The sequence below is a fragment of the Bombyx mori genome, chromosome 26, assembly GCF_030269925.1.
Source record: "Bombyx mori chromosome 26, ASM3026992v2".
Taxonomy (NCBI): domain Eukaryota; kingdom Metazoa; phylum Arthropoda; class Insecta; order Lepidoptera; family Bombycidae; genus Bombyx; species Bombyx mori.
This window is the reverse complement of record NC_085132.1, coordinates 1,904,040-1,928,892: the sequence shown is the minus strand read 5'-3', so window position 1 is coordinate 1,928,892 and position 24,853 is coordinate 1,904,040. Positions and strand designations below refer to the sequence as shown.

The 24,853-nt window shown below is 38.8% G+C and overlaps 2 protein-coding genes across 3 annotated transcripts; one reads left to right on the top strand and one right to left on the bottom strand.

Annotated features, from left to right (window-relative positions):
• Positions 1-158: 158 nt before the first annotated feature.
• On the top strand, positions 159-16,932 carry LOC101746962 (nicotinamide/nicotinic acid mononucleotide adenylyltransferase 3). The gene is made up of 8 exons (XM_012696215.4): positions 159-359; positions 549-660; positions 1,410-1,521; positions 3,120-3,329; positions 3,643-3,744; positions 4,426-4,577; positions 4,665-4,896; positions 11,523-16,932. Exons 1-8 carry the CDS (start codon positions 284-286, stop codon positions 11,541-11,543), a joined length of 1,017 nt encoding a protein of 338 aa, XP_012551669.1. The 5' UTR covers positions 159-283; the 3' UTR covers positions 11,544-16,932.
• Positions 16,933-17,655: 723 nt separating this feature from the next.
• LOC101735627 (beta-1,4-galactosyltransferase 7) lies at positions 17,656-24,596 on the bottom strand. Of its 2 annotated transcripts, none has more exons than XM_062676306.1 (3): positions 23,795-24,596; positions 19,696-20,221; positions 17,656-17,971 (listed from the first exon to the last, which is right to left on the bottom strand). In XM_062676306.1, exons 1-3 carry the CDS (start codon positions 23,844-23,846, stop codon positions 17,671-17,673), a joined length of 879 nt encoding a protein of 292 aa, XP_062532290.1. In that variant the 5' UTR covers positions 23,847-24,596; the 3' UTR covers positions 17,656-17,670. The 2 variants fall into 2 exon arrangements, with proteins under 2 accessions (XP_062532290.1, XP_004933020.1); XM_004932963.5 differs by lacking the exon at positions 23,795-24,596 and adding an exon at positions 21,469-22,033.
• Between the last annotated feature and the right edge of the window lie 257 nt (positions 24,597-24,853).

Here is a 24,853-nt window from a genome sequence, read left to right as displayed (position 1 = left end):
ATAAATAAAAGGCGAAAAAACAATTTTTACATTTGAACATTAACGAACAAACGACGAACAAATAATTAAAATAAAAAAAATCCGAAAATCAAAAAAGGGAGGCTAAATTCACTAAGCCCTCTGTCACCAGGTCATAAAATAAAAAAAAAATACAGATTACTACGTGGTCGTGGTTTTGCCTGATCTGTGAAAGGCACTTCCATGACGTTTTAAATATTTGTTTTTAAATAAAAAAAAGGAAAATCGCCTGTTTACATGATAAGAATCAAAGGAAATTAACAAAATGTCTAAAGGGTCGATAGTTTTGATAGCCTGTGGGAGTTTCAGCCCTCCTACGTATATGCATCTGCGAATGTTCGGTAAGTTATCATAAACGCGAAAAGGTCAAGGAAAAGTTAAATTTTATTTAAATATTTAATTGACCTCAAAATTTTAAAGAAGCAACAATAAAAAATATAAAAAATTAAAGAAAACTATAAAAGCTCATTTTCTAACGATAATCGTCAAACAATATATATTTATGTTAATTTATTTTATTTTTTCTTCAGAAATTGCCCGTGATTACATACATTCGTTTGGTATTGGTTCAGTAGTCGGCGGAATCGTTTCTCCTGTCCACGACGCTTACGGCAAAAAGGATTTAGTTGCTTCGCATCACAGGTAAATAAAAATATCACACCTCGTCCCAAAAGACATACCACTGAATGTTTTGCATCGCGATCCTCGAGATAATAAGCCTAAGTATTTCTCGGACACTTGTGATTGCGCCTTGTTTTACTTACATAGTTAAAAATGACAATGATTTCAATTGTTTTATTCAATTGTTTCCAAATCTATAAAACGAAAGTACAAAATGAGGAGAATCTGTTTTCTGTGGTTTACCCATGGGAGATTGGTTTTTCTATTTTGCCAACCTTCATCCCAGGTTGATTACAAGTGGCAGTGGATACTTTAAAGCTATGCTTCTAGATCTGTGTCTTGCTATGCTTGATTAGACTATGCTTGATTATGCTTGATTACTGGTGGTAGGACCTATTGTGAGTCCGCACGGGTAGGTACCACCGCCCCACCTATGTCTGCCGTGAAGCAGTAATGCGTTTCAGTTTGAAAGGTGGGGCAGCCGTTGTAACTATACTGAGACCTTAGAACTTATATCTCAAGGTGTGTGGCGCATTTACGTTGTAGATGTCTATGGGTTCCAGTTACCACTTAACACCAGGTGGGCTGTGAGCGCGTCCACATATCTAGGCAATAAAAAAAAGTATTTACACTTAATTTTTCATACCAGTTTTGAAATGAATCACTATTTGCTAGTGTCCAAGACAGTGGCAGAAGACGAAATGGGCCAACAGTTTGTAAGCTGGCAAAAAAGCATACATAAATATTAATTTAATTTACAAAATTTTCAGAATTAGCATGTTGAAATTAGCCTTGCGTTCCTCAAACTGGATCAAAGTATCGGAATGGGAATCTCGTCAGGCTGGCTGGACAAGAACCAGACTGTCCTTAAAATACCATCAAGTAAGTTTTGAAATTGGCTGTGAGGTACTTAATAATTTGCATAGCCAAAAGTAATATAACGTAAAGTAAAAAAGTTTACTTACTGAATTGATATTAATAAATAATTATTTTTATGTTTTATTGCAATATTAAGTGAACCGTCGCATGATATAATTGTTGGTAAGTGGTTACTGGAGCACACAGGCATCACAACATAAATGCATCATGGCCATACCCTTGAACCATATGTTTGAAATCTTGCATGATAGCAGGTATAGGCAGAATGGCCCAGGTACCCATCTCTGCTGGTCCACAATACGCAGTAACATTCAGTAATTTTGATAACAAATATAGCTGGAAAATTGTTAAGCAGATTTTTATTACATTCTGGTTTTCTATAATTGTCAAAAGCGTTGTCAAATTTCATGAGCATGTGTTAAGTGTATATTCGTTGGTATCTACTTGTGGATTTTCAATTTGAATATCACAACCAAGATTGAGAGCTGCTGCTCTGATCATGATCATTAACTGTGCTCTCTACATTGATATCAACAATTTCGTCATGCTATTCATTGATGACATGCATTACTGGTATATGTGATCTTTCCTCTATCAGTATTTATTTCGGAATGTGGTGAAGGACAGGTACTTCAAATATAACAAATTGAATTGTTCTCTGGAGCAAGTCTCCGAAAGGGGCAGCTGGATTTTCTTAACTTCAACCCATTGTGGTACACTATTGAAGTCATTTAGACGGTAAAGCTAAGTTGGCATATAAAATATTGGGAGAATTTAACAAAGCAAAACAGTCTCATACGCCTAGCAGCATACACAGATTCGGCTTCAAATGAAGCTTTATGTAAATGCGCAACCCTCCTTGATATGAGTTTAAGGCCTCAGTATAGTTACAAAGGCTGCCCTACTCTTCAAACCGAAACACAATACTGCTTCACGTCAGAAATAGGCCGGGTGGTGATACCTACCCGTGCGGACTTACAAGATGTCCTACCACCAGTAATTACGCAATTTATAATTTTGCAGGTTTGATTTTTATTATAACGATGTTATTCCTTCACCGTGGAAGTTGACTTCCAATTTTCTAATGAAATACGTAATAATTTTCATTAGAAAAAAATGGTAACTGCGGGATTCGAACACCGGTGCATCGCTAGATACGAATGCACCGGACGTCTTATACTTTAGGCCATGACTACTCAACTCATTTCCGTTTGACTATATAGGATTGTTTGTATGATAAGATTGTCGATAATCCTGTTCTCATGAATTGGAGCCTCTGCTCGAAATGATCTCCCCAGATACTCTCTGTAGAGATACGGAGTATCTACTCTATACCTTGGTCGATGGAGATAGTTTGTGTTTGGTGTGTTTGAGGAATTTTTGCAAATAGTCTTGTCATGTTGTTTTGATCATCGCACTGGAGCAGAGTTGATCCATACTGTGAAGAATTGCAAAAAAAACAACAGAAAATGAATCTGGAAAGTTCATCATCATTGTACAATCACATTGTATAATCAAGATGTACTATAAGCTGTTGTGAGGTAGGTTTAGCTATTCTGCCTATTTCTAAATCGCTATGCTAAACAATTTATAAATTTCAGGATATAATAAATGGATACAAATCAAATTTAGATCCAGATTCAGCGGAGTGGTTGCCAGATGACGTTCTCAATGTGAACAGCTATGATGAGACTGACAACTTTCCTCTAATGACGAATGGTAACTATCAAGAACGGGTGACAGTAAAGCTGCTCTGCGGTGCTGATCTTCTGGAGTCCTTCGCCACCCCGGGACTTTGGTCTGATGAAGATGTGAGTAGAGAGATTGTGAATAGGCAGACTATGATTCGCCTTCTCGAACTCTGTGCTTAGTGCGAGTTTTTTAACGTTCTCGATAGCGTAAAAGTTAACTCAAATTTGTATGTCACGGATCTCATCTTTCATACATTCTGAAGGCTTTAAGAGCCATTGTACAATACCATTGAGACGCCGATCTCATGCTCCAAGCTGGGTATGGGATTAAGTGTTTTTCTCTGGCAACACTAATGTTGGCCTACCATTGTCAGTTAATCAGTGGCAATAACAGTTCAGTGAGTCAGTATTTAATAGTTAAATTAATTTTCAGATCGAAGCAATAGTCGGTACGCATGGCTTAGTGGTGGTCACCAGGGCAGGCAGTAACCCCTCCAAGTTTATTCACGAATCTGACATACTTTATAAGCACAGGGTAAGCCGTGAACTGTACACTTAGGGAAGGTAATGTGAGGTTATTTACGGTGGCGTGTATTGTCCCATGGAAACCTCGTCGAAGCGGTCAATAAAACTTGTTATAAAAATGAGTACATAAAATCATCTTTCACATCTTTACCGATGGTAGGACCTCTTGTGAGTCCGCACGGGTGGGTGCCACCATCCTGCCGTGAAGCAGTGATGCGTTTCGGCTTGAGGGGTGGGGCGGCCGTTGTAGCTATATTTGAGACTTTAGAATTTGTCTCAAGGTGGGTGGCGCAATTAACTTTGTAGATGTCTATGGGCTCCAGTAACCATTTAACACCAGGCAGGCTGTGAGCTCGTCCACCTATCTAGGCAATAAATTAAAAAAAAACTTGTAGCGACTTTATATTTGAAACTCTATGAAACTGAAACTAAAAAGAGATAAACATGGTATTGAGTTTGCCAGAGAATGAGAAATAATATTTTTGAAGGTTTCTATGTTGCCGTGCCGTCCCTTCCTGGCTGAACCTTTGCTCGCCCACCTGTCCTGGTAAAACTGGAAAGGCCTTCTGGCTACCAGTAATCTATCAAACATAAAAAAAAAATGTTGCCGTGTGCAAATTGCATTTTTGTTTATCGTTGTAAAAATGAATGCATAGAATGATTAGGGGTGTGTTTGTTTGTTGTAACGTAGAGGAACATCCTGCTGGTGCCCAACCACGTGGTCAACGAGGTGAGCTCCACCGTGGTGCGGCGGCTGCTGCGGCGAGGCGAGAGCGCGCGCTACCTCACCGACGACGCCGTGCTCGCCTACGCCGCCCGCCACGCGCTCTACGCCGCCGCGCCGTGAGTATACCACCTCCCCCACCAACACCACTAACCCGATACTCACGTGTACTAACGGACGCTTCTCTCGCACGCCGCCCGGGACAGTGAGCACGCGAGTCTGCGCGACGTGACGTCATCAACCGCGCGCCCGCCGCCTGGGAGGCGCGCCAAAAAAACTAACTTTCTTATATCGAGCTCCCGCACCGACTCGGTCAGTCCGGTCGACGGCGTGAAACCGAAGCTGGCGTACGTGGACAGGGTGCCCCCCGGCTACGTGCCCGGGAAGGCGGTCAAGATCGTTAGTGACGTCGCCCAGCACGCCACGGCCGGCGACAAGGTGAGTCCGCACCCGTGTGGCGGCGACCCCCCCGCGCGGCCCCCCTCGCCCCCCCGCGGCTCCTCGAGGGGGCGGTGCGCGACCGACGTTAAAACCAGTCGATCGGAAGCAAGCAAGCTGTGCGACAAGGCGAGCGCGGGGCAGGGGTTGGGGGGCGCGGTGCGGGGGCCGGGGGTTGGGGCGCGGGGGTCGCGGAGCTGCGAGGACATCGTGCGTCTGCTGCTGACCAAGCACGGCATCCACGTGCTGAGCGACTCGGAGGCCGTCGTGTGAGCGGCCGCCGGCCCGCCCCCGCACAATGTTCCAGAACCTTCACTTCCACTTGACAATATTTTACTACGTTTTATGAGGGTTTTTTTTTCTTCCTCTCTACAATAATTTAATGTAGATACAGGCAATATTTGTGTAATATCAGAAATAGGTAATGTACTTGAATTCATCTGGAGCAGCGATGATTTCTTTCTACAAAAAAAAAAAAAAACATTCGGGATGTGTTCGTATGTAAATTTTGTGGTTTGAACAAATAAAAAACATTACGTTTATTGCTCAACGTTTCGATACGGTAACCCTAGATGGCAACACTAGGAGAATTTAAAAATCTAGCAACACTCAACTCTTTTTACTTTTAAAGTTACGGACATGTAGTCTATTTGTAAAGTTGAAATATTAAAAAGATAATGTAAATTCTTTGATTAGCGTGTCGTCAGCGTCGATTAATATATATTCTAAAATTTATTCAATGAAACCTCCATAATTGTATTTGAAAAGTATTAAAAGCCAAAAACATTGCCAAATTTACAAAAAAATAAATAAATTATAATGTCAATTCAATTATGAAACTCCTACTTATATCTATTATAATAATATATGTATTCTATTTCGAATTTAGAAAAAAAAAAATTTTTAATCTTCCATTTTATTGTATGTTATTTATTATTGTAGAATTTATTAAAAATAAAAATATTTAATCTAAAATACGAAAAAAGTAAAATAATACTCGAAACGTGTGATTACAAAAAATCTTAATAAATATCTTAATAATAATCTTAATAAATGTATTCTGGTGCCAAATCGATTTGATTACTTACCGCATAACGGTAATGGATTTCAGTTTACACGGTGGCCGAATTGAAAATACGACCTCAAATGTCTCAAGGCCCGATGAGAAGTTAATGCACACTTGAGAATACGACCTCATGTCTCAAGGTCCGATGAGAAGTTAATGCACACTTGAGAATACGACCTCATGTCTCAAGGTCCGATGAGAAGTTAATGCACACTTGAGAATACGACCTCATGTCTCAAGGTCCGATGAGAAGTTAATGCACAATATCGCGCAATATAACAAAAGGCAGCACAAATACGCATTCAAAACAATATTACAGGAACGAAGTATATAGGGTCGGTGTGTCCTGTATTGTCGGATATAAATGACGTAGAGTCTGCGAAAATCGTAGGTAGAGGTCGCACGGGTAGGTACCACCACCCTGCCTATTTCTGCCGTAAAGAAATAATGCGCTTCGGTTCGAGGGGCGGGGCAGCCGTTGTTCTGTTAAAATTGAGACTTTACAACTCACGTCTCAAGGTGGGTTGTGGCATTTCGTTGTAGATGTCCATGGGCTTCGATAACCATTTACGATAACTAGGTGGGCTGTGAGCTCGTTCATCCATCGAAGCAATAAAAAAAATGTAGGACTTGTCTGTCGTCTTCCACCGTCAGCATGGTTTCCAAAAACTCACCACCCCCCCACTAATGATGGATTTACGCTTAGGTCCGTGAGGCCCAGACCAGGCCCAGGCGGCTTGATTTGAGGGGCTTGAATGGGGAGGATTTGAAAATGTAAAGACAGTCTCCTTTGAAAATGAGTTCAAATTGGTTTTTCGAAGAAAAAAAAAAAAGGTCTCATTTTAAATCTAAAATATTGGATCAAATTTAATTGGATTTGTTCTAACCTTAAAGGCGGTGCGATAAATAGGACCAAGCCGGCATCAAGCCTAAATCCATCACTGCTCTCCCTCGCACAAGTATTCACTGCTTCTAAACACAAGTACACGCAGAGTTTGCAGACAACATCTAGCTACTCACATATTTCGAGTAAATATCTTAATCTAAACGAAAAATAATATAAAATTAAAAAAAAATATATGTCTCTTTCTACCCTTATTGTAGATGCCACCTAAATTGTATATAATATATTTCCCTATAAAGATTTATCTAGTTGAATATCTCTTTGATTCGTGTAAACTAGAATAATAGAAACTAATATCAATTTTTAATAATATTTAGTTAAAATTTATGAAGTCGTCGTGGCCTAAAGGATAATACGCCTGGTTCGTTCATATTATGTAGCGATGCACCGGTGTTCGAATCCCGCAGGCGGGTACGAATTTTTCTAATGAAATACGTACTTAACAAATGTTCATGATTGACTTCTACGGTGAAGGAATAACATCGTGCAATAAAAATCAAACCCGCAAAATTATATTTTGCGAAATTACTGGTGGTAGGACCTCTTGTGAGTCCGCACGGGTAGTTACCACCACCCTGCCTATTTCTGTCGTGACGTAGTAATGCGTTTCGGTTTGAAGGGCGGGGCAGCCGATGTAACTATACTGATAACTTATATCTCCAGGTGGGTTGCGCATTTACGTTGTAGATGTCTATGGGCTCCAGTAACCACTTAACACCAGGTGGGCTGTGAGCTCGTCCACCCATCTAAACATTAAAAAAAAAGACATCCAAATTTCGGGACGATGAATACTGTGAAGTAATCGAAATATCAGAAATTGTAATATTATTTTAGAAAACGTATGGGAGACTAGAAACATTTTCCATTGATTGGACTTACGCTTCTTGATTATACACTAATGCCCGTATCTTTAGACGTTTCGTAAAATAGTCCTCCACTCTTAACTCATCCGATGATGCTCGAGAATTCCCTCCAAACTTACTCGAGTTTGGTATTTTTAGTCGACCATTACAATATTCCTCAACTGTCCTCGAGTGAGGTAATAATGATGAAAATTTGATCAAGCTAGCATCAAACCCATAGAGTTCTGTAGTCTATGGTCATTGTTTAATGTCAAAGTCAAGCTGCCGCTGTCTGTTTGACACTAGATGAACTTGTTTGATGTTTTTGTTGCTGTGTTATTCGTAAATATGTGTGCGTGCGGTAAATCTGAAAGTGTATTATTTATTTTCTAACCTATTATTATTTTAGATTTCGGATCCGGCTTTGTATTTTTATTCGCCGCTTTTGTGTGATTTTGGTTGCATCGTGTTGTTGAAGTGCTTTTCCACAACCACCAGTTTATTATTATATAAATAAAACTTATAATCGCATTGACTTTATTTATCAGGTAGTAAGCAAAATATGTCTCATAGGTAGGTAAATAAAATAAAAAGTTTCAAATGTCTAACCTCGAACTATTTACTTTATTAATAAAAATTATCAAAATTAAATTATCAAAATATGCGGGAATCATGCACAGATCCAGGCCATTGCACAACAATATCATATATTTCCATTTGCGGTCCACATACTATTTGGACATTGATAGAAAACCAGCCTTGAGGAACGTTCAAGGTACGACGCGACGTACCTTGACTTGACAGTTCGCTTACTTCACTCCGGTTAGGAAAATTTTCCAAGGACGTTTGAGTGGAGTTTATTTTTACGACTAATCATACCAAAACGCGCGTTGGAGGTTGAGTCGAGTCGAGTTAAGCTCGTGTAAACGACTAAAGATACGGGTGTTAGTCTGGCCATAAATACTGTTACAAATAAAAAACAAAAAAAAATCTATGGCAAATAACATTTATTACTTTTACAGTGTACAAACTGTTTTTACAGTGTAAAAAACAATTTAAAGTATAAAAAGCTTCTTCGAAGTGGTCTCCATTGGCTGCAATACAGTCCTTAAACGTAGAGCCCAGTTATCAATAGAAGCACGCACTCTTTCCATGGGATAAAATTTCACTGCCAATCGTACGGATTGTTTTAGGGACTCCAAATTATCATGGCGTTTAGAGCAAGCCGTACTTTCTAAAACTGACCATAAATCATAATCCAGCGGATTAAGATCCGGACTAGACGACGGCCAGTCTTCAGCTCTGATGAAGTCCGAAATTATTGAACATGGTGTTGTTAAGGGGCTTCACTACCTTCTCAAGAATGGTATCTTGATACACTTGTGCCGATGTTTTCATACCTTTTTCACAAAAGTATGGCCCAGTCACTCCTTCATAGCTAATGCCCCACCAAACCATCACTGAAGTCGGACAGGGCCCACGTTGCACTCTGTCGACTAATTGGGAAGCTTCCTTAGAGTTTTGAGCATAAATACGGTCATTTTGTTTGTTAAAATGTTGCGCAATTGTAAAAATTTTCTCATCCGTAAACAAAATTTTTCTATGACCTCCCTTTGCGTACCGCTTCAGTAGTTGTTTCGATTTTACCACCCTATTCTCTTTTAAATTATCAGTTAAAAAATGACCAGTACGTCTCTTATAGGCTGCAAGTCCTAAGTCATCTTTTAAAATACGCGACCTGGTTCTAGGTGCTATCTTCGTCTCCCGAGATAAAATCTTTTGCTTTCGGACAGGATTTCTTCGAATTCTTTCCCTTACTGCTTTGACCACATTTTTCGTACGAACACTACGTGGACGGCCAGATCTTTTTCTGTCACAAACAGAGGAGGTCTCATTGCACCTATTAATAGCCCGGTACACAAACATTTTCCTAATACCAAGCGTATGGAGAGTTTTTAAAATTGCATTTGGCTCCATACCTACTTTGTGTAATGCAATCACAGCGATTCGGTTCCCTTTATCACCCCACAACATTTTAATATCGCAAAATATTATACAATGTATTGGCGCCAAAATGAGAAAACTCAATGAGCAATCATATAAAAATGACAGATTCCAAATTCAAATGTAATATTTTGTTTATTTTTAATTGTAACAGTATTTATGGCCAGACTAAGTATATTAATTGCCTTACACTGGACTTGGTAGCGTAATTTCTTTGTTTATTTATCATGTGTCATTTTTTTTTATTCAACGATAAGGCTTGATAAATAATTTAATATGATGATGATGAATAATGATGTAGCGGGCTTAGCTTAGTACAGTCTTACTTACTACTCGACACAGACTACTAAGCTAAGCCCGGTACAAGCACAAAAGTAACAAAATTTTTAAAGCAGTTTATTCAGCTATTTTTTAAATATACTATATTTTTTCTTGTCTTTTCGGCTTAGTGTGCTTATAGGCAGCATTGCATTGCATTCTTCAATTACATCCTAGTAAAACGTAATTATAGTTTCAAACTTAGGCCAAATTTCGCTAAAGGCAACCATTTTCATTGTTTTCTTTTTTATAATATCCCTTAATTTTATTTATCTTCTTTAACCTTGTTTAAGAATTCAACAAAATAATATTTAGGAGTGTTAATTTTGTGATAAAAAAGCCATTGTAATTATTACGACAGTTTGAAATTGCAAAACAATGTTTAATATTTTTAATGTTATTTTAATTTATGCTAAAGTTCTTTAATTGTCAATGACTGATAATGACGGTCTAAATATTTATTGAATTTATAAAATATCAAATACACGTTTATAATACATGCTTCTCATTACTTTAATACATATATATTTAAAAAAAAAGCGTGTTGACAGCGTTTGTAAGGTGTTCAACCGCCTTGTTATCAGCCAGCAATGGATGCTAAACAATTAAATGCGCTCACGTAAGTTCTGAAAATAGAAAATTCGAAATATGTTTTTTTTAAGACGCGTCGATTGGTCCTGTCAATTAGAACTCCTCCAGCCACACACGAGACGCTCAAAGCATTAACATTATTTTGTTTTTTTTTTTTGGCGATATTATAAATCAATGAACACCGACTGCATGCACGAAAAAGTGTCACGTTCCGCCTGAGCTTGAGCGTGCAAGCGAGAGCGCGGAACGAGGGATAGAGAGGCACGACCGACGTCAGAACGTAGCACTTGGAATAATTTTGCTACTGACGTTATCACATAATAAATTTTAATAAATTTGAATTAAAAATAGTGTAAGAAAAAATGATTTTATTGTAAAAAAAAAAAAACGTGGAGTGCTTTTCAGGATATTATCAAAATAACCCTTTCTACTCATATCTGTTCATAAAATATTTATAACTACTGATACCATGCACCACACGCTTTTTTTTTTACAATAAAATCATTTTTTCTTACACTATTTTTAATTCAAATTTATTAAGGATTATTTTCTATGTTTTAGTTGGGTTTTCTATAAAAGCGTATTTTGTTAGTTTTTTTAAACTATTCTTTATTTGTAATTTTTTAAATTTTTTTTATTTTCATTGTCATCGATTCTTAATAAGTACCTATACCAAATTTCGATTTAATCCGACGTTTTGGAGGTCGTCAAAATCATGTTCAAAGATTCCGTTACATACTAACATACTACAAGCTAATAAAAGCGTATTAAACACCTTTTTTTTTGTTTGTATTATACTCATTTTAGTTCTCTGTTTTTGTTTTGTTGTTTTTTGTTAATCCCTCTTCCGTTCGCGCATCCCCTTCGTTCGGTTTTAACTTTGGTGTTGTGTTGTTGGTAGGGAAGCGGTTGCGCATTGTAGCTGACGTGTTGCGCGCCGACGCGGTCCGCCCCGTGAGCGCGACACGCCGGCGCCGCGACGTGACCGAGGCGCGAGCCGCCCTGTGTGCATGACCACGTCGTATGTAGCCAGTGTCGTATTCGATGTTTGTTCTGACGCATTGTACGCCGGCGTCCCTGCGATAGTGCGGGATTCGGAATCTCGCTTTAACGCCGGCCTTGCGAAAATGCGGGATTCGAAGTTTGTCGCTTTAACGCCGGCCCTGCGAAAATGCGGGATTGGAAGTTTGTCGCTTTAACGCTGGCCCTGCGATAATGCGGGATTCGAAGTTTGTCGCTTTAACGCCGGCCGTGGGATAATGCGGGATTTAAAATCTTGCTTTAACGCCGGCCCTGCGATAATGCGGGATTCGGAATCTCGCTTTAACGCCGGCCCTGCGATAATGCGGGATTCGAAATCTCGCTTTAACGCCGGCCCTGTGATAATGCGGGATTCGGAATCTCGCTTTAACGCCGGCCCTGCGATAATGCGGGATTCGAAATCTCGCTTTAACGCCGGCCCTGCGATAATGCGGGATTCGAAATCTCGCTTTAACGCCGGCCCTGCGATAATGCGGGATTCGAAATCTCGCTTTAACGCCGGCCCTGCGATAATGCGGGATTCGAAATCTCGCTTTAACGCCGGCCCTGCGATAATGCGGGATCCTGTTGCTTGGTAATCCGCCTTCTGTTGCCATGATTACGCCGATCTTGTTTTTTTTTTAATTTTTTAAGAAAATGTACCAAATTTTAAATGCTTTCTTTATGTACTCATTGATTGTAAACAAGCAAATCATACCGGCGTACAATGTGTTCAGTGGAATTGCTTTGGCGTTTTTCGCGCTACTTAGTCGTTGGTAGCCTAAGGGACTATTCCGACTTCACGCGGATCGTTAGGTGAGCTCACCACGGGCTCAACTTGAGAGAATTGCTAACACTAGCCCTAGCAAGAGCAGTGCTTCGCTGAATGTACCACGGGTCGGAATCGCGACCCACTGAGAAGATGCGGCGAGAAACTCAGTGGATATGCTTTAGCCTAGACGCTTTCGCGAATATATTGTTTCATAAAAACATTATAGATTAGCTTCTTTAGAAAAAATATAAGACGTGGTAGCGAATTATAAATGCGTTATTGTCTCTCTCGTTTTTCACTCGTAAATTGAAAAAGGACGCGAAATTCGCCAAAGGATTTCCACTCTTTATCTATTAAGCTTCCCGATCCGTGCATGTCGATATAGAAAAATACGTTACGTTCTTTAGCTTTTTGAGCGTTAGTAAAATTGTGCTTTTTAAGTATCTATGTCGCGATTAAGAATTTGAGGGAAATTTAAGGCCGAAAAATTCGAATGTGAGCTTTCAAGTTTTATATAATACAAAACAATAGCTTTTTCGTTATTGTCACGTGGTGCAGTTAATTACGCACGTCCTTAGATTAAAAGATATAAGCTTCTATGATAGCTTTGGATACCATCGAGGATTCGCCCGTATTCAATTGTGAAAATTCCTTTAAGATTCCGATATATCTCATCACTGCTATACTATTATAGTATGTTATATAGTAAAGCGCGTTCGGATTCTCAAAAACATCGCAAGGCTCATTTTCGAACACGCAAAAACAAACTTTATCACGTTAAAAAATAAAGTTTGTATTCATTAAAATGTCTAATTCGAGAAAACGACATCTCAATGAATAATTTAATGTAGATTTAAAATCGTATTGGTTTTTTTTTTTGATTTGATTATTCTCTTGTTGTTATCGTTCAAAAAGTTGATAGAACGTGGCAACCCTATTTGATTGTTCGCTTTTAGAAATTTGATACTGTGTTAATGTTTAATTTTTAGAAATTTGTAGTCATCTCATTTTATTCGACTCATTTAGTTTTAACTCGTGAACAAAGAAACTATCACTCGCTTAATTATTATATCTACGACAGAACTAAGCTATCGATTTTTTATTTAAATGCAAATAGAAATTAACGAATTCATTTTTAAACGCCCTGTATGTATAACGCTGTGTTGGAAACTACAGCTCGTTGTTTTTGTTATTATTGTTAACATAATAATTTATTTGGGGTTAGTGATATATATATGAACAAAGCTTAGTGTGATACATACATATAATATGAAGATAAATACTATTGAAAAAATATAATACTATTCATGACGCTATTTATGAAAAAAAAATGTCTCATAACTTTTATATCGGTTTACTTAGAATTATAATAATTATTAATATTTTAATACATATGTACGTTACAAATAAATAAATATATATTGTGATAATTTAATATAATTCAATTAGTTGAAATTATTGTTTAAATATTAATATGTGAGTGAATGTTTGTAATTATTGTTAAATTTTTTGCTTAAAAACGGACTAATGAGGACCCGTAAGCGTTTTGGTGAACAACCACAGCTCATTTGAACGTAAATGACAAGTTGAAGCTTTAATTGACATTAAAGTTAAAAATAAATAAAGAACTAAGAACACCCTATCATCAAATGTATTTTGGCGATTGAATCATAAGCTAATATAGATTTATATAAATACACCAGCGACCCGCCCTGGCTTCGCTTCGGAAACTGTAATTTATTATTAATTTCTCAACTATTTAATGGATGTTATTATACACTAGCTGACCCGGCAGACTTCGTAGTGCCACAATCGATAAATAAAAGACCTAAACTTTTATATAGAATAAACTTAAAACAAACAAAAGGAATCCGTCCGACGGGGGACACGTCAAAGGGAAAACAAAATTGTTATTTTTATTTAATTCCGAGAATTTTCATATTTTTATACCTTTTAAACCTTCTCTGGACTTCCAAAAATAATTCAAGACCAAAATTAGCCAAATTGGTCAAGCCGTTTTCATGTTATGTCGTGACAACGGAAAACGGGTCTCATTTTTATATATATAGATATAAACCTTCCTCTTCAATCACTCTCTCTATTAAAAATACCGCATCAAAATCTGTTGCGTAGTTTTAATGATTTAAGCGTACATACTGACAGAGAAAGCGACTTTGTTTTATACTATGTAGTGATTCTACAAAAATGGTTGCCATATAAAATCGTGACAAGTTTTTTTTGTCTCTTTCTCGCACTCCAGATTTCGATATAAATGTCTTAGAAAGCGAACGAGAAGACGGCACATAAGATGGAAAGTTGTCGTCCCTAGGGGCGTTACGATATCCTTAATAAATTCTGATAAAACAATTCGATGATCACCTAATGACGGGCTTTTCTATTGAAATCAATAACATTCATGATTTATTCATGGTCTGTTCCTCCTTCGATTTCCTCAATGCTGAGAGTCACGACCACCTCCTCGCGACAAAAGGTTATTACGGATCACTCTATGCCGTTTGCTCCTACCTTTTTTTATGTTACTCCTCTGTAAATAAAATAGGACCATAATACTACTACATAAAATCTAGGCGTATCATACAGAGGACCTTTGTACCGGGAACGCACTCACACTTATTTATTTATTTTATTTATTTATTTAAAAAAGTACTGCCACATCACAAACATTTTACATTGAAAATAACTTAAACTATTTAATTTATGTTCTGATGCATGTGACAATAATGGCGTACATAACATTCGCAATTCATCGGCTCGAAGATGGAATACAATAATAATAAAAAAAAACCTAATGAAAACATACTTTGAAATTCACACTATGCCAGGGGGCGGGAGATATTTAAGAACTATACAACCTAATGCTATTTATATGTTTTTTATCGTTAATTAATTACGATCTTATCATTTGAAAGCTATGTTTAAATAAAACCCTAAATTTTTATCACGTATCACGATAGACTGTGTAATTAGAGAGGTTGAAAACAATTATATATATTTTTCGATCGATAATCCTCCAATGTGATGTAGGTATTGTCTGTATGTATGTATGTATACAGGTTAAGATAGAGCCGTTTTCTAGTTGCGTTTTTAATTTAATTTCCATTAATCCTGTCCTCAATTTTGGATTGTCTGTATTATGGGAATCAGAGACTGATATACGTACTTATATGCAAATCAAATTTCTATGTATATATATATATACAGGGTATCCCAGAACGAATGGATAATCCTGAAACACCTCATAGTATAGCTATTGGGGACTCAAAAAAATAATCAAAAAATATTTTTCTTAGGTACTATCCAAATTAAAAATAAAGAAAAAATACAAAATTTCATGATTAAAATTTAAGTTCAGATTAACTTTTATATAAAAAAATACACTAGCTACTCATACGATTTCTTGCATATTCCTTAGTTAAAGTTCACGTAGTAATATTATAACACCAAAAAGCCTATGGATTTCATTTATTTGTAGCTGTTGTATATTCCAGAAATACACAGCGGTGTGGAAAATATCAGTTTTTTTTTTAAATACGTAATTTGGGTACTACCTGAGATTATTTTTTTTGTGTCCTCAATAGCTCTACTATGAGGTGTTTCAGAATTATCCATGCTTTTTTTTTATTAATTTTTTACTAGGACAGCCCACCTGGTGTTAAATTCTTCTTCATTCTTTCTGGGACACCCTGTATATATTAAACGGCCAGACTTAGAGTATAGTTACCCGGTGGGAATCGAACCTACGACCTACGGTTCAGCAATCGCGAGCGTTACTTAGTGCGCCACCATATCGGCTAAAGTTTTTTTTCATACAAACGAAATTTTAATAGTCGTTTGATAAATTCTTCAATTATCAAATTAGTAATTAATTTCTTTTTATTCAATTGTATTTACGTAGATTTGCGTTCAGACACTGTTAATACTTATTACATTATCAGAAATAGATTAGTGTAGGCGGATAACTCGATGGAGTATATGGCTTGTTTAATTAATATTACATTCTTATATAAAAGCTAAAAGAAACCTTCAGGGTTTATTGTCGAGAGCAGTAATTTATTTTCTTAACGAATTATTTATTTATTTATTCAACTTAATGCACATAAGTACAATGGCGGACTTAATGCCCGAGGCATTCTCTACTAGTCAACCAAGGGTGGTGTAGAGAATCCTGTGGTAGGTGCATAACTTAATGTGAACCAAACTACATTATACAATATACAAACACATACACGGTATATATATATATATATAATTATCTCGCGTCTTTCAGGATTTTTCAAGTGAAATATCACTTTTTTTTTGTTTGTGCATGTTTTTCAATGTATTTATGTTAGTAATGTTAAACTTAATATTGGATTAAAAAATATAATTATATACTTTCGTGTTATTTATGCTATGTTCAAGTTGTATCGGTTGTAATGTATATATGAATTATTCGTTGAACTATTCCATGTACTTACTTGAAACTTTGGTTGTTATAATAAATGTTTAATTTTATGTTTACGTTGATTTAATTTAAAAACCCTATTTTTATTTTGTGCGCGATTGTATCGATTGTGTGAATATGTTGGATTGGTACGCACGGTGCTCTAAGTAGTACTAGTGAATACAAAATGTTGAAGTCGACACGGTCTAAAGGATAAGAGGTGTATCGGGCGATGCGAATGTGCCGAGGTTCAAATCCACATACAGGACATAGATATATAATTGGAAACAAATTACGCACGGTTATCCGGCTCTAATTTAGAGTTCTTGTAGGCAGACGAGCATACGGCCCACCTGATGGTGAGTGGTTACCGTCGCCCATGGACGACGGTAACGCAATGCCAGGGGCAGAGCCAAGTCGCTGCCTAAAACCAGTATGGGTACCAGACACTGATAAACATACTTTATTACAGTTTTTTTTAAATAATACTTAACTACATCGTTTCTGTCTTCAACCTTATCTGTCACCGTTGCTAATATACAGGGTTGTTTTATTCTTTTTATTGCTTAGATGCTTAGAACTTATATCTCAAGGTGGGTGGCGCATTTACGTCTTAGATGTCTATGGGCTCCAGTAACCACTTAACACCAGGTGGGCTGTGGGTTCGTCCACCCATCTAAGCAATAAAAAAAAACGCTGAAATGGCATCTGAAGGCCATCAGCTTAGGTAGGAAGAAAAACCCGCTCACTGGAAGATCTTTCCGTTCGTTATTTCCACATAAATAAAAACATTCCAAAAAAGGCATAAATCACTCATTTATTTTTATAACACACATTGAATTCATGGAACACGTGATTCTCGTAGTTCGATGTAAAAGGCATTTCGGGTTCTCGGGTTTCCGGGCACTGACACCACGGGGTCGCGTTCCGGTCGCAGATGAGCTCTACGTTGAGGACGGTCAGCGGCAGCCCGTCGATGGTGAGGCTGTGGAGGCTCAGCACGCGGTGGGCCACGTCATGGAGTCCGGTGCGGCGGTCACGACGCCGCGTCATCTCGAGCTGGTTGTAACACCGCCGCTTGTCCCGGACACGATACGCGTCGTCGTGGATATGCCTTTAACAAAACATTACGAATCTATATATTATCTACTAGCGACCCGCCTTCGCTTCGCTTCGGAAACTGTAATTTATTAACGATTTCTCCACTATTTAATGGATGTATTATACATATAAACCTTCCTCTTCAATTACTCTATTTATTAAAAATACCGCATCAAAATCCGTTGCGTAGTTTTAAAGATTTAAGCATACACAGGGACAGACAGATATAGGGACAGAGAAAGCGGCTTTGTTTTATACTATGTAGTGATATAATAGGGGTTAAAGTATTAAGATTATCCATTCCCGGTCCTGCGGACAGAATGGAAAGCAGTCGACGTCTCCCAAAACACGTCATTTCGGATCCTCCCGATCCACTAACGGTGCTTTTAGGTACCTCAAGCACCGGTCATCGTTCTCGTCGAACCCGTCGCTTGCGACGAAGGGCTCGACGAGTAAATTAACCCACATACACAGCCCACTGAGTTTCTCTCAGGATCTACTCAGTGGGTCGCGTTTCCGATCCGGTAGTAGATTCCGCGAAGCACGGCTCTTGCTAGGGTTCGTGTTAGCAACGTCGTCAGGTTTGAGCCCCGTGAGCTTACCTACATGTTAGGGCGAAGCTGCAATAGCCTCTCAAGCCTATCAGCATAGGTAGGTAAAAAAAGCTGCTAGTACGAAGGTAGAAAATGGAATTTTGACGATTGAGACTTCGAGCTCATGTCTCATAGTGGGTCATATGACGATGCAAGGTCAATGGCCTCCAGTGTCCTATCGCCACCAGGTTGAACGTGAGTTCATTCACCTATCTAGTCCTATACAGATGCATTCCCGTTTCCTCCTGTATACCACTACCGTGCTCTTTAATTGTTCAAATCTCTCGGCACCCCGTCTCCTCTTACTGCGGCACACAGACATCGCGTCATCACAGCGAGGTACCGAATCGATCTGACGTTTTCAATGTTCCACTGCATAAATTATTTAGCTAAATGTATTAATAGAATTTGCTATTAACCGTTTTGTATTTATTTTAACAAAAAGACAAATGCAAATTTCATTAGCAGACATCTAATGGTTTTAATTTCAATAGTATGCTAATCTTACTTCAGATATCTACGTATTATTGTTTTTCGCTTCGCTTTAAGTGATTCCCGGAGTCCCTAGACAACACTTGGTAAAATCCGTCATGTCTCAAGAAACTTCATAACGACTTTCACGTCGTTACGGATCCATCAGATGCAATAACCTTTGCATTAGATGCCTTCAGCTTTAACCTAATAGCTCAAGAGTAGCTGCATCGTGAATGAATCTACTACCGGATTGGAATCGCGACGGATTGGAAGAAGATCCGGCGAGAAACTCAACGAGCTGATGCATGGGTTACATTGCGCATCGAACTCTTTGTCTAGTTCGACGAGTACGGTTACCGGGGTCCCTAAGCCTGCTCTTTGTGTTAGAGCTGAAGGCGTCTATGCAGGAGTTTCTCGCCGGATCTTCTCAGTGGGTCGCGATTCCGATCTGGTAGCTGATTCTGCGAAGCAGTGCTCTTGCTAGGGCCAGTGTTAGCAACACCTCCGGTTTGAACCCCGAGAGCTCACCTACACGCTAGGCTAAAGGTGAAATAATCTCTCAAGGCTATCAGCATAGGTAGGATAAAAAAAAAGAGTTATTTGATCTAATGGATCCATACGGACGTGTCTATGGCGTCATTTAATTATATTGACTGTTGCATCTGCTCACCTAAATGTGTTTTTTCGTCCCGTTGTTATATTGCTGGGTCTGTTGAATGTGAGACCCGCATCCTTCAATCTCACGTAGAATTCGTCGTCCTCCATCCCCCAGCCCCAGTACTGATTGGACATTCCGTTCACCAGCTCGTAATGTTCCCTAGTTACCAACACTATGCCGCCGGCGTAGTACTTGTAGCTGTATTTCGGATGCGTTTCTGGTGACGGAATGTGACATGGCCCCTTTTCTGGATATTCATACTTCAGATTGTCGTTAAGTGGCAGAAGGTCGACATCGTGCATCGCTATGTATTCGTAATGGCTTCGAGTCTTCAAGAATCCGACGTTTATCAGTGAAGCCCTATTGAAACGGTTCTTATCCTTCTGTTGAACCACAAAGATGTGGAACGGGATGTCTTGTCTCTTCAGGAAGGCGGTCATGTGAGGAACGAACTCTAGGAGCTCTTCGAAGCGGTCTCGGAACGGAACGATGATTGCCAGACGCTTTTTGTCCGTATCGATTGTTGGTATTTGGAATTCTGTTAAATGATGTTATTGCATAAATTAATGCGAATATTTCCTGATTGCAATTACATCTATACTAATATATAAATCTACAGTGGTAACAGGCGGGGTGGTGGTACCTACCCGTGCGGACTCCCAAGAGGTCCTACCACCAGTGATTACGCAAATTATAATTTTGCGGGTTTGATTTTTATTACACGATGTTATTCCTTGACCGTGGAAGTCAATCGTGAACATTTGTTGAGTACGTATTTCATTAGAAAAATTGGTACCCGCCTGCGGGATTCGAACACCGGTGCATCGCTTCATACGAATGCACCGGACGTCTTATCCTTTAGGCCACGACGGCTACATTGATGTTCCGTTATAACTACTAAACCGTGCATCCGATTGACTTGAAACTTGATATCCATGTAGAAAATACATGTACTTAATGGATAGGCTAATATTTATATGAATGTTGGACTCCCTACACCAGTTGCGGGGGCGTTAATGATCAGAATATTTGTGGGGGTGAGAAATAATAATGTTAATTTTAAATGCCCAACGAAGCGGACGGGTACAGCTAGTTTGTTATAAATTTGTAATTGTATTAAAAAGGCTGATTATAATGAGTGTACGGGTTTTCAGAAGATTTCGTCATTTTAAGTCTATAGTTAAAATATGCGAATTACTGATTGTAAGAGCAAAATTTTACTGTCGAAGGTCTGGATATCGTAGTCATAATTGCTAAGGCGATTGCATGCAGCAGAGATGCGAACGTTGCGATAAATGTGTGGAGTAATGAGAATGGATAGAATACGGAATGAATATGTTAGAGGAAGTCTGAAAGTGGCATCTCTGACAGAGAAGCTGAGAAGTGCGCGTTTGGGATGGTATGGACATGTGATGAGACGAAATGAAAATCAGGTTGGTAAGAGAATGTTAACTATGAATGTGGAAGGATATAGAGGAAGAGGTAGACCTAAGAAGAAATGAATGGATTGCGTGAAAGATGATATGGGTAAGAGGGGAGTGAGCGAGGAAATGGTATATGATAGAAGAGTAAGGAAGGAGAAAACATGTTGCGCTAACCCCAGGTGACTGGGAGAAGGGCAGGATAATGATGATGGTGATGATGATTTGCTATCTGCAACACAATTGACAGACACAACTTCAATCTTATGTCTAAAGGTACAGAGCTGTATTCGCGTTGTATTTGCCCATGAACTAAGGTAATAGTTCAATATCAGCTTAGCGAGGCCACACGTATAACACTCACCTACTTTGGACGAACAAACCGAGCACCAGTTGAATAGAAATGCTAAAAGTAACAATATTAGTTGAAGACATCTGGAATCCACGCGGCACCTTAACCTTGGCATGGTGATAATGTTCTTAGTAGTACCGTGACCAAGTCCACCGGAACGTCAAGGGAAAAGCGTTTAGTGATAGAAGAAATGTTGATTTAAAAATATGTCATTAATATTGTACTTAGTAAAAGTTTGCAAAATTCAAAAACTAGATGAGGTGTTCCTACGAAACGATAGTGAAAAAGACGATTATTTTCTGTTCATTCGATATTTGCTGTATTTGCGCTTGATAATATATTCAGAGAGCTTGGAACTAGAGAGGGAAGACAGTTTTCGATTTCGCTTAAAACCCAAATTTGTTACCTTTCCGTTTCGTTTTTTTTTATTGCTTAGGTAAGTGGTATTTTTTTTTCTACCTAATCTGATAGCCTTGAGAGGCTATATCAGCGGAACCTTAACTAGTAGGTGAGCTCACGGGGCTCAAACCTGATGACGTTGCTAACACGAACCCTAGCAAGAGACGTGCTTCGCAGAATCTACCACCGGATCGGAAACGCGACCCATTGAGAAAATCCGGCGAGAAACTCAGTGGGCTGTATCTGCGGGTTAACTTACTCGTCGAGTCCTTCGTCGTAAGCGACGGGTTCGACGAGAACGATGATCGGTGCTTGAGGTACCTAAAAGCACCGTTAGTGGATCGGGAGGATCCGAAATGACGGAGCGACGTCGACTGCTTTCCATTCTTTCCGCAGGATCGGGAATGTAGTTACCGGCGGCCACGATGAGAGGGTTCTCGTGTCGTGCCGCTTTATCGAAGTGGAGGTAGGTGGACGAGCCCACGGCCCACCTGGTGTTAAGTACTAACCGGAGCCCATAGACAACTACAACATAAATGCTGCTACCCAACTTGAGACATGAGTTGTAAGGTCTCAGTTTTAACAGTACAACGGCTGCCCCACCCTTCAAACAGAAACGCATTACTGCTTCACGGCAAAATTAGACAGGATGGTGGTACCTATCCGTGCGGACTCACTCACTTACCACCAGTAATTATGCAAATTATAATTTTGCGGGTTTGGTTTTTATTACACGATGTTATTCCTTCACCGTGGAAGTCAATTGTGAACTTTGTTAAGTACGTATTTTATTAGAAAAATTGGTACTCGCATGCGGGATTCGAACGCCGTTGCATCGCTACATACGAATGCAATGGATGTCTTATCTTTTAGGCCACAACTTGACAACTTCAACTTTGACAACCACGATATATTTTACACGTTTTCTTCCATTCTAATCCTCTTTTTTGTAAAAAAAAATACTGGTAAATTGATGATCAGTCTTCAGGTATAAGAAGTTCTATGCGAATGTTTCAATTATACAGTCGTCGTGGCCTAAAGGATAAAACGTCCAGTGCATTCGTATGTAGCGATGCACCGGTGTTCGAATCCCGCAGGCGGGTACCAATTTTTCTAATGAAATACGTACTCAACAAATGCTCACGATTGACTTCCACGGTGAAGGAATAACATCGTGTAATAAAAATCAAACCCGTAAAATTATAATTTGCGTAATCACTGGTGGTAGGACCTCTTGGGAGTCCGCACGGGTAGGTACCACCACTCCGCCTATTTCCGCCGTGAAGCAGTAATACGTTTCGGTTCGAAGGGTGGGGTAGCCGTTGTAACTATACTGAGACCTCAGAACTTATATCTCAAGGTGGGTGGCGCATTTACGTTGTAGATGTCTATGGGCTCCAGTAACCACTTAACATCAGGTGGGCTGTGAGCTCGTCCATCCACCTAAGCAATAAAAAAAAAATAGTATTTCGATGTTGTTTTATTTATCCTGAGCCCTAGGGGTGGCGCATTAATCCTGAGCCCTGGGTGGCGCATTTACGTTGTAGATGTCTATGGGCTCCAGTACCCACTTAACATTAGGTGGGCTGTGAGCTAGTCCACCCACCTAAGCAATAAAAAATAAAATATATAAATTCGGGACTTTTTTCTTTCGGTCAAAATTGTAGAAGTCGAAATTCGATTATAGCGATCTCAACTCTACAAGAGACATGTAAAACTTTGCAATGGATAAAATTAGTTATTCATTTAATTGCGTAGTTTATATTCATGATATTGTCTATCTATGCGCACATATTTATTACTATCAAATATTAAAACTATTTGTAAAAATAATGTTACATTTCCATACCGATGGCAATAGGATATACAGTCAAACCTGGATAAGTGAGAGTTCAAGGGAGCACAATCTCATTCTCGCTTATAGAGGTTTCTCACTAACCCGAGTTTCTCGCTAATGCTCCCTCTGAATTTCGATTCGCGATTTTCCGCATTCAAATGCATTCACTATTTTAAGTTTATGACTTTAATGACAGTATTTTAATTTTCCGTTTTTACATGATGCAGAACAGAAACAGGACGGTACACAGGCACACGTGTCCATTTGAAAATAATGCGATAAAAGAATACGATAAAATAACAACGTTATTTAGTTCCACGAAATAGAATATGTTCAATATTCACGAGAAAACAATACAAAAACAATGATAAGAAGTTCCACGAAAGTTAAAAATGAGTCATAAAATAGCAGATGTTAAATTTGTAATTTGTTTTGTCATTTGTTCCTCCTAAATAATATAAATAAATAAATAAAGCTCGGCTGTCGCTTATAGAGGTATAGATAGGTAGCAGTCTCACTTACGGAGGTCCATGAGGAAAAAACGACTCTCTCTTACAGAGGTTTCTGTTTCTCGCTAATAGAGGTTTTGGGAGCTTAAAATGACGGGTCCTTGCTATTACTCTCACTTATAGAGTTTTCTTACTTATCCAGTTCTCACTTACCCAGGTTTGACTGTAGTAGGTATTATCCTTTAAAAAGTTATCATGTAGGTACCTACTGTAAAAACGGAGAGTTAGAATTCATATCTCAAGATGGGCGGCGGCATTAACGTGGCTGATGTCAATGGGCTCCAGTGACCAGTTAGCAAGTACCAGGCCGTAAGCACTAATGCACCCAGCAACTTAGCAGTAGGCAGCGGTTTGGCTCTGCCCCTGGCATTGCTGAAGTCCATTGGCGACGGTAACCACTCACCATCAAGTGGGCCGTATGCTCATCTGCCTACAAAGGCAATAAAAAAAAGTGCACCGCCTCACGAAGCATATCTTAGTAGGACTAAATAGACCTATATCCTCCTATGGGAGCCTTCTTCTTCGATATCGCGAAGTGATTCGACAAAGTCTTGCACAACGGTTTAATTTACAAATCGTACACATGGATTCCATATAGACTCGTGCTCATCATACGAGACTTCTTGTCGAACCATTCGTTTCGGTATCGAGT

Bases quoted from the DNA above. Each gene is read 5' to 3' on its own strand.
- LOC101746962 (XM_012696215.4), top strand. From the start codon at position 284: ATGTCTAAAGGGTCGATAGTTTTGATAGCCTGTGGGAGTTTCAGCCCT. The intron at 3,745-4,425 runs GTAAGCCGTGAA...GTTGTAACGTAG, and splicing joins ACATACTTTATAAGCACAGG to AGGAACATCCTGCTGGTGCC. The intron at 4,578-4,664 runs GTGAGTATACCA...CGCCCGGGACAG, and splicing joins GCGCTCTACGCCGCCGCGCC to TGAGCACGCGAGTCTGCGCG.
- LOC101735627 (XM_004932963.5), bottom strand. From the start codon at position 21,571: ATGCCAAGGTTAAGGTGCCGCGTGGATTCCAGATGTCTTCAACTAATA. The intron at 20,222-21,468 runs GTGAGTGTTATA...ATCATTTAACAG, and splicing joins GGTTTGTTCGTCCAAAGTAG to AATTCCAAATACCAACAATC. The intron at 17,972-19,695 runs GTGAGCAGATGC...GTTTTGTTAAAG, and splicing joins GGACGAAAAAACACATTTAG to GCATATCCACGACGACGCGT.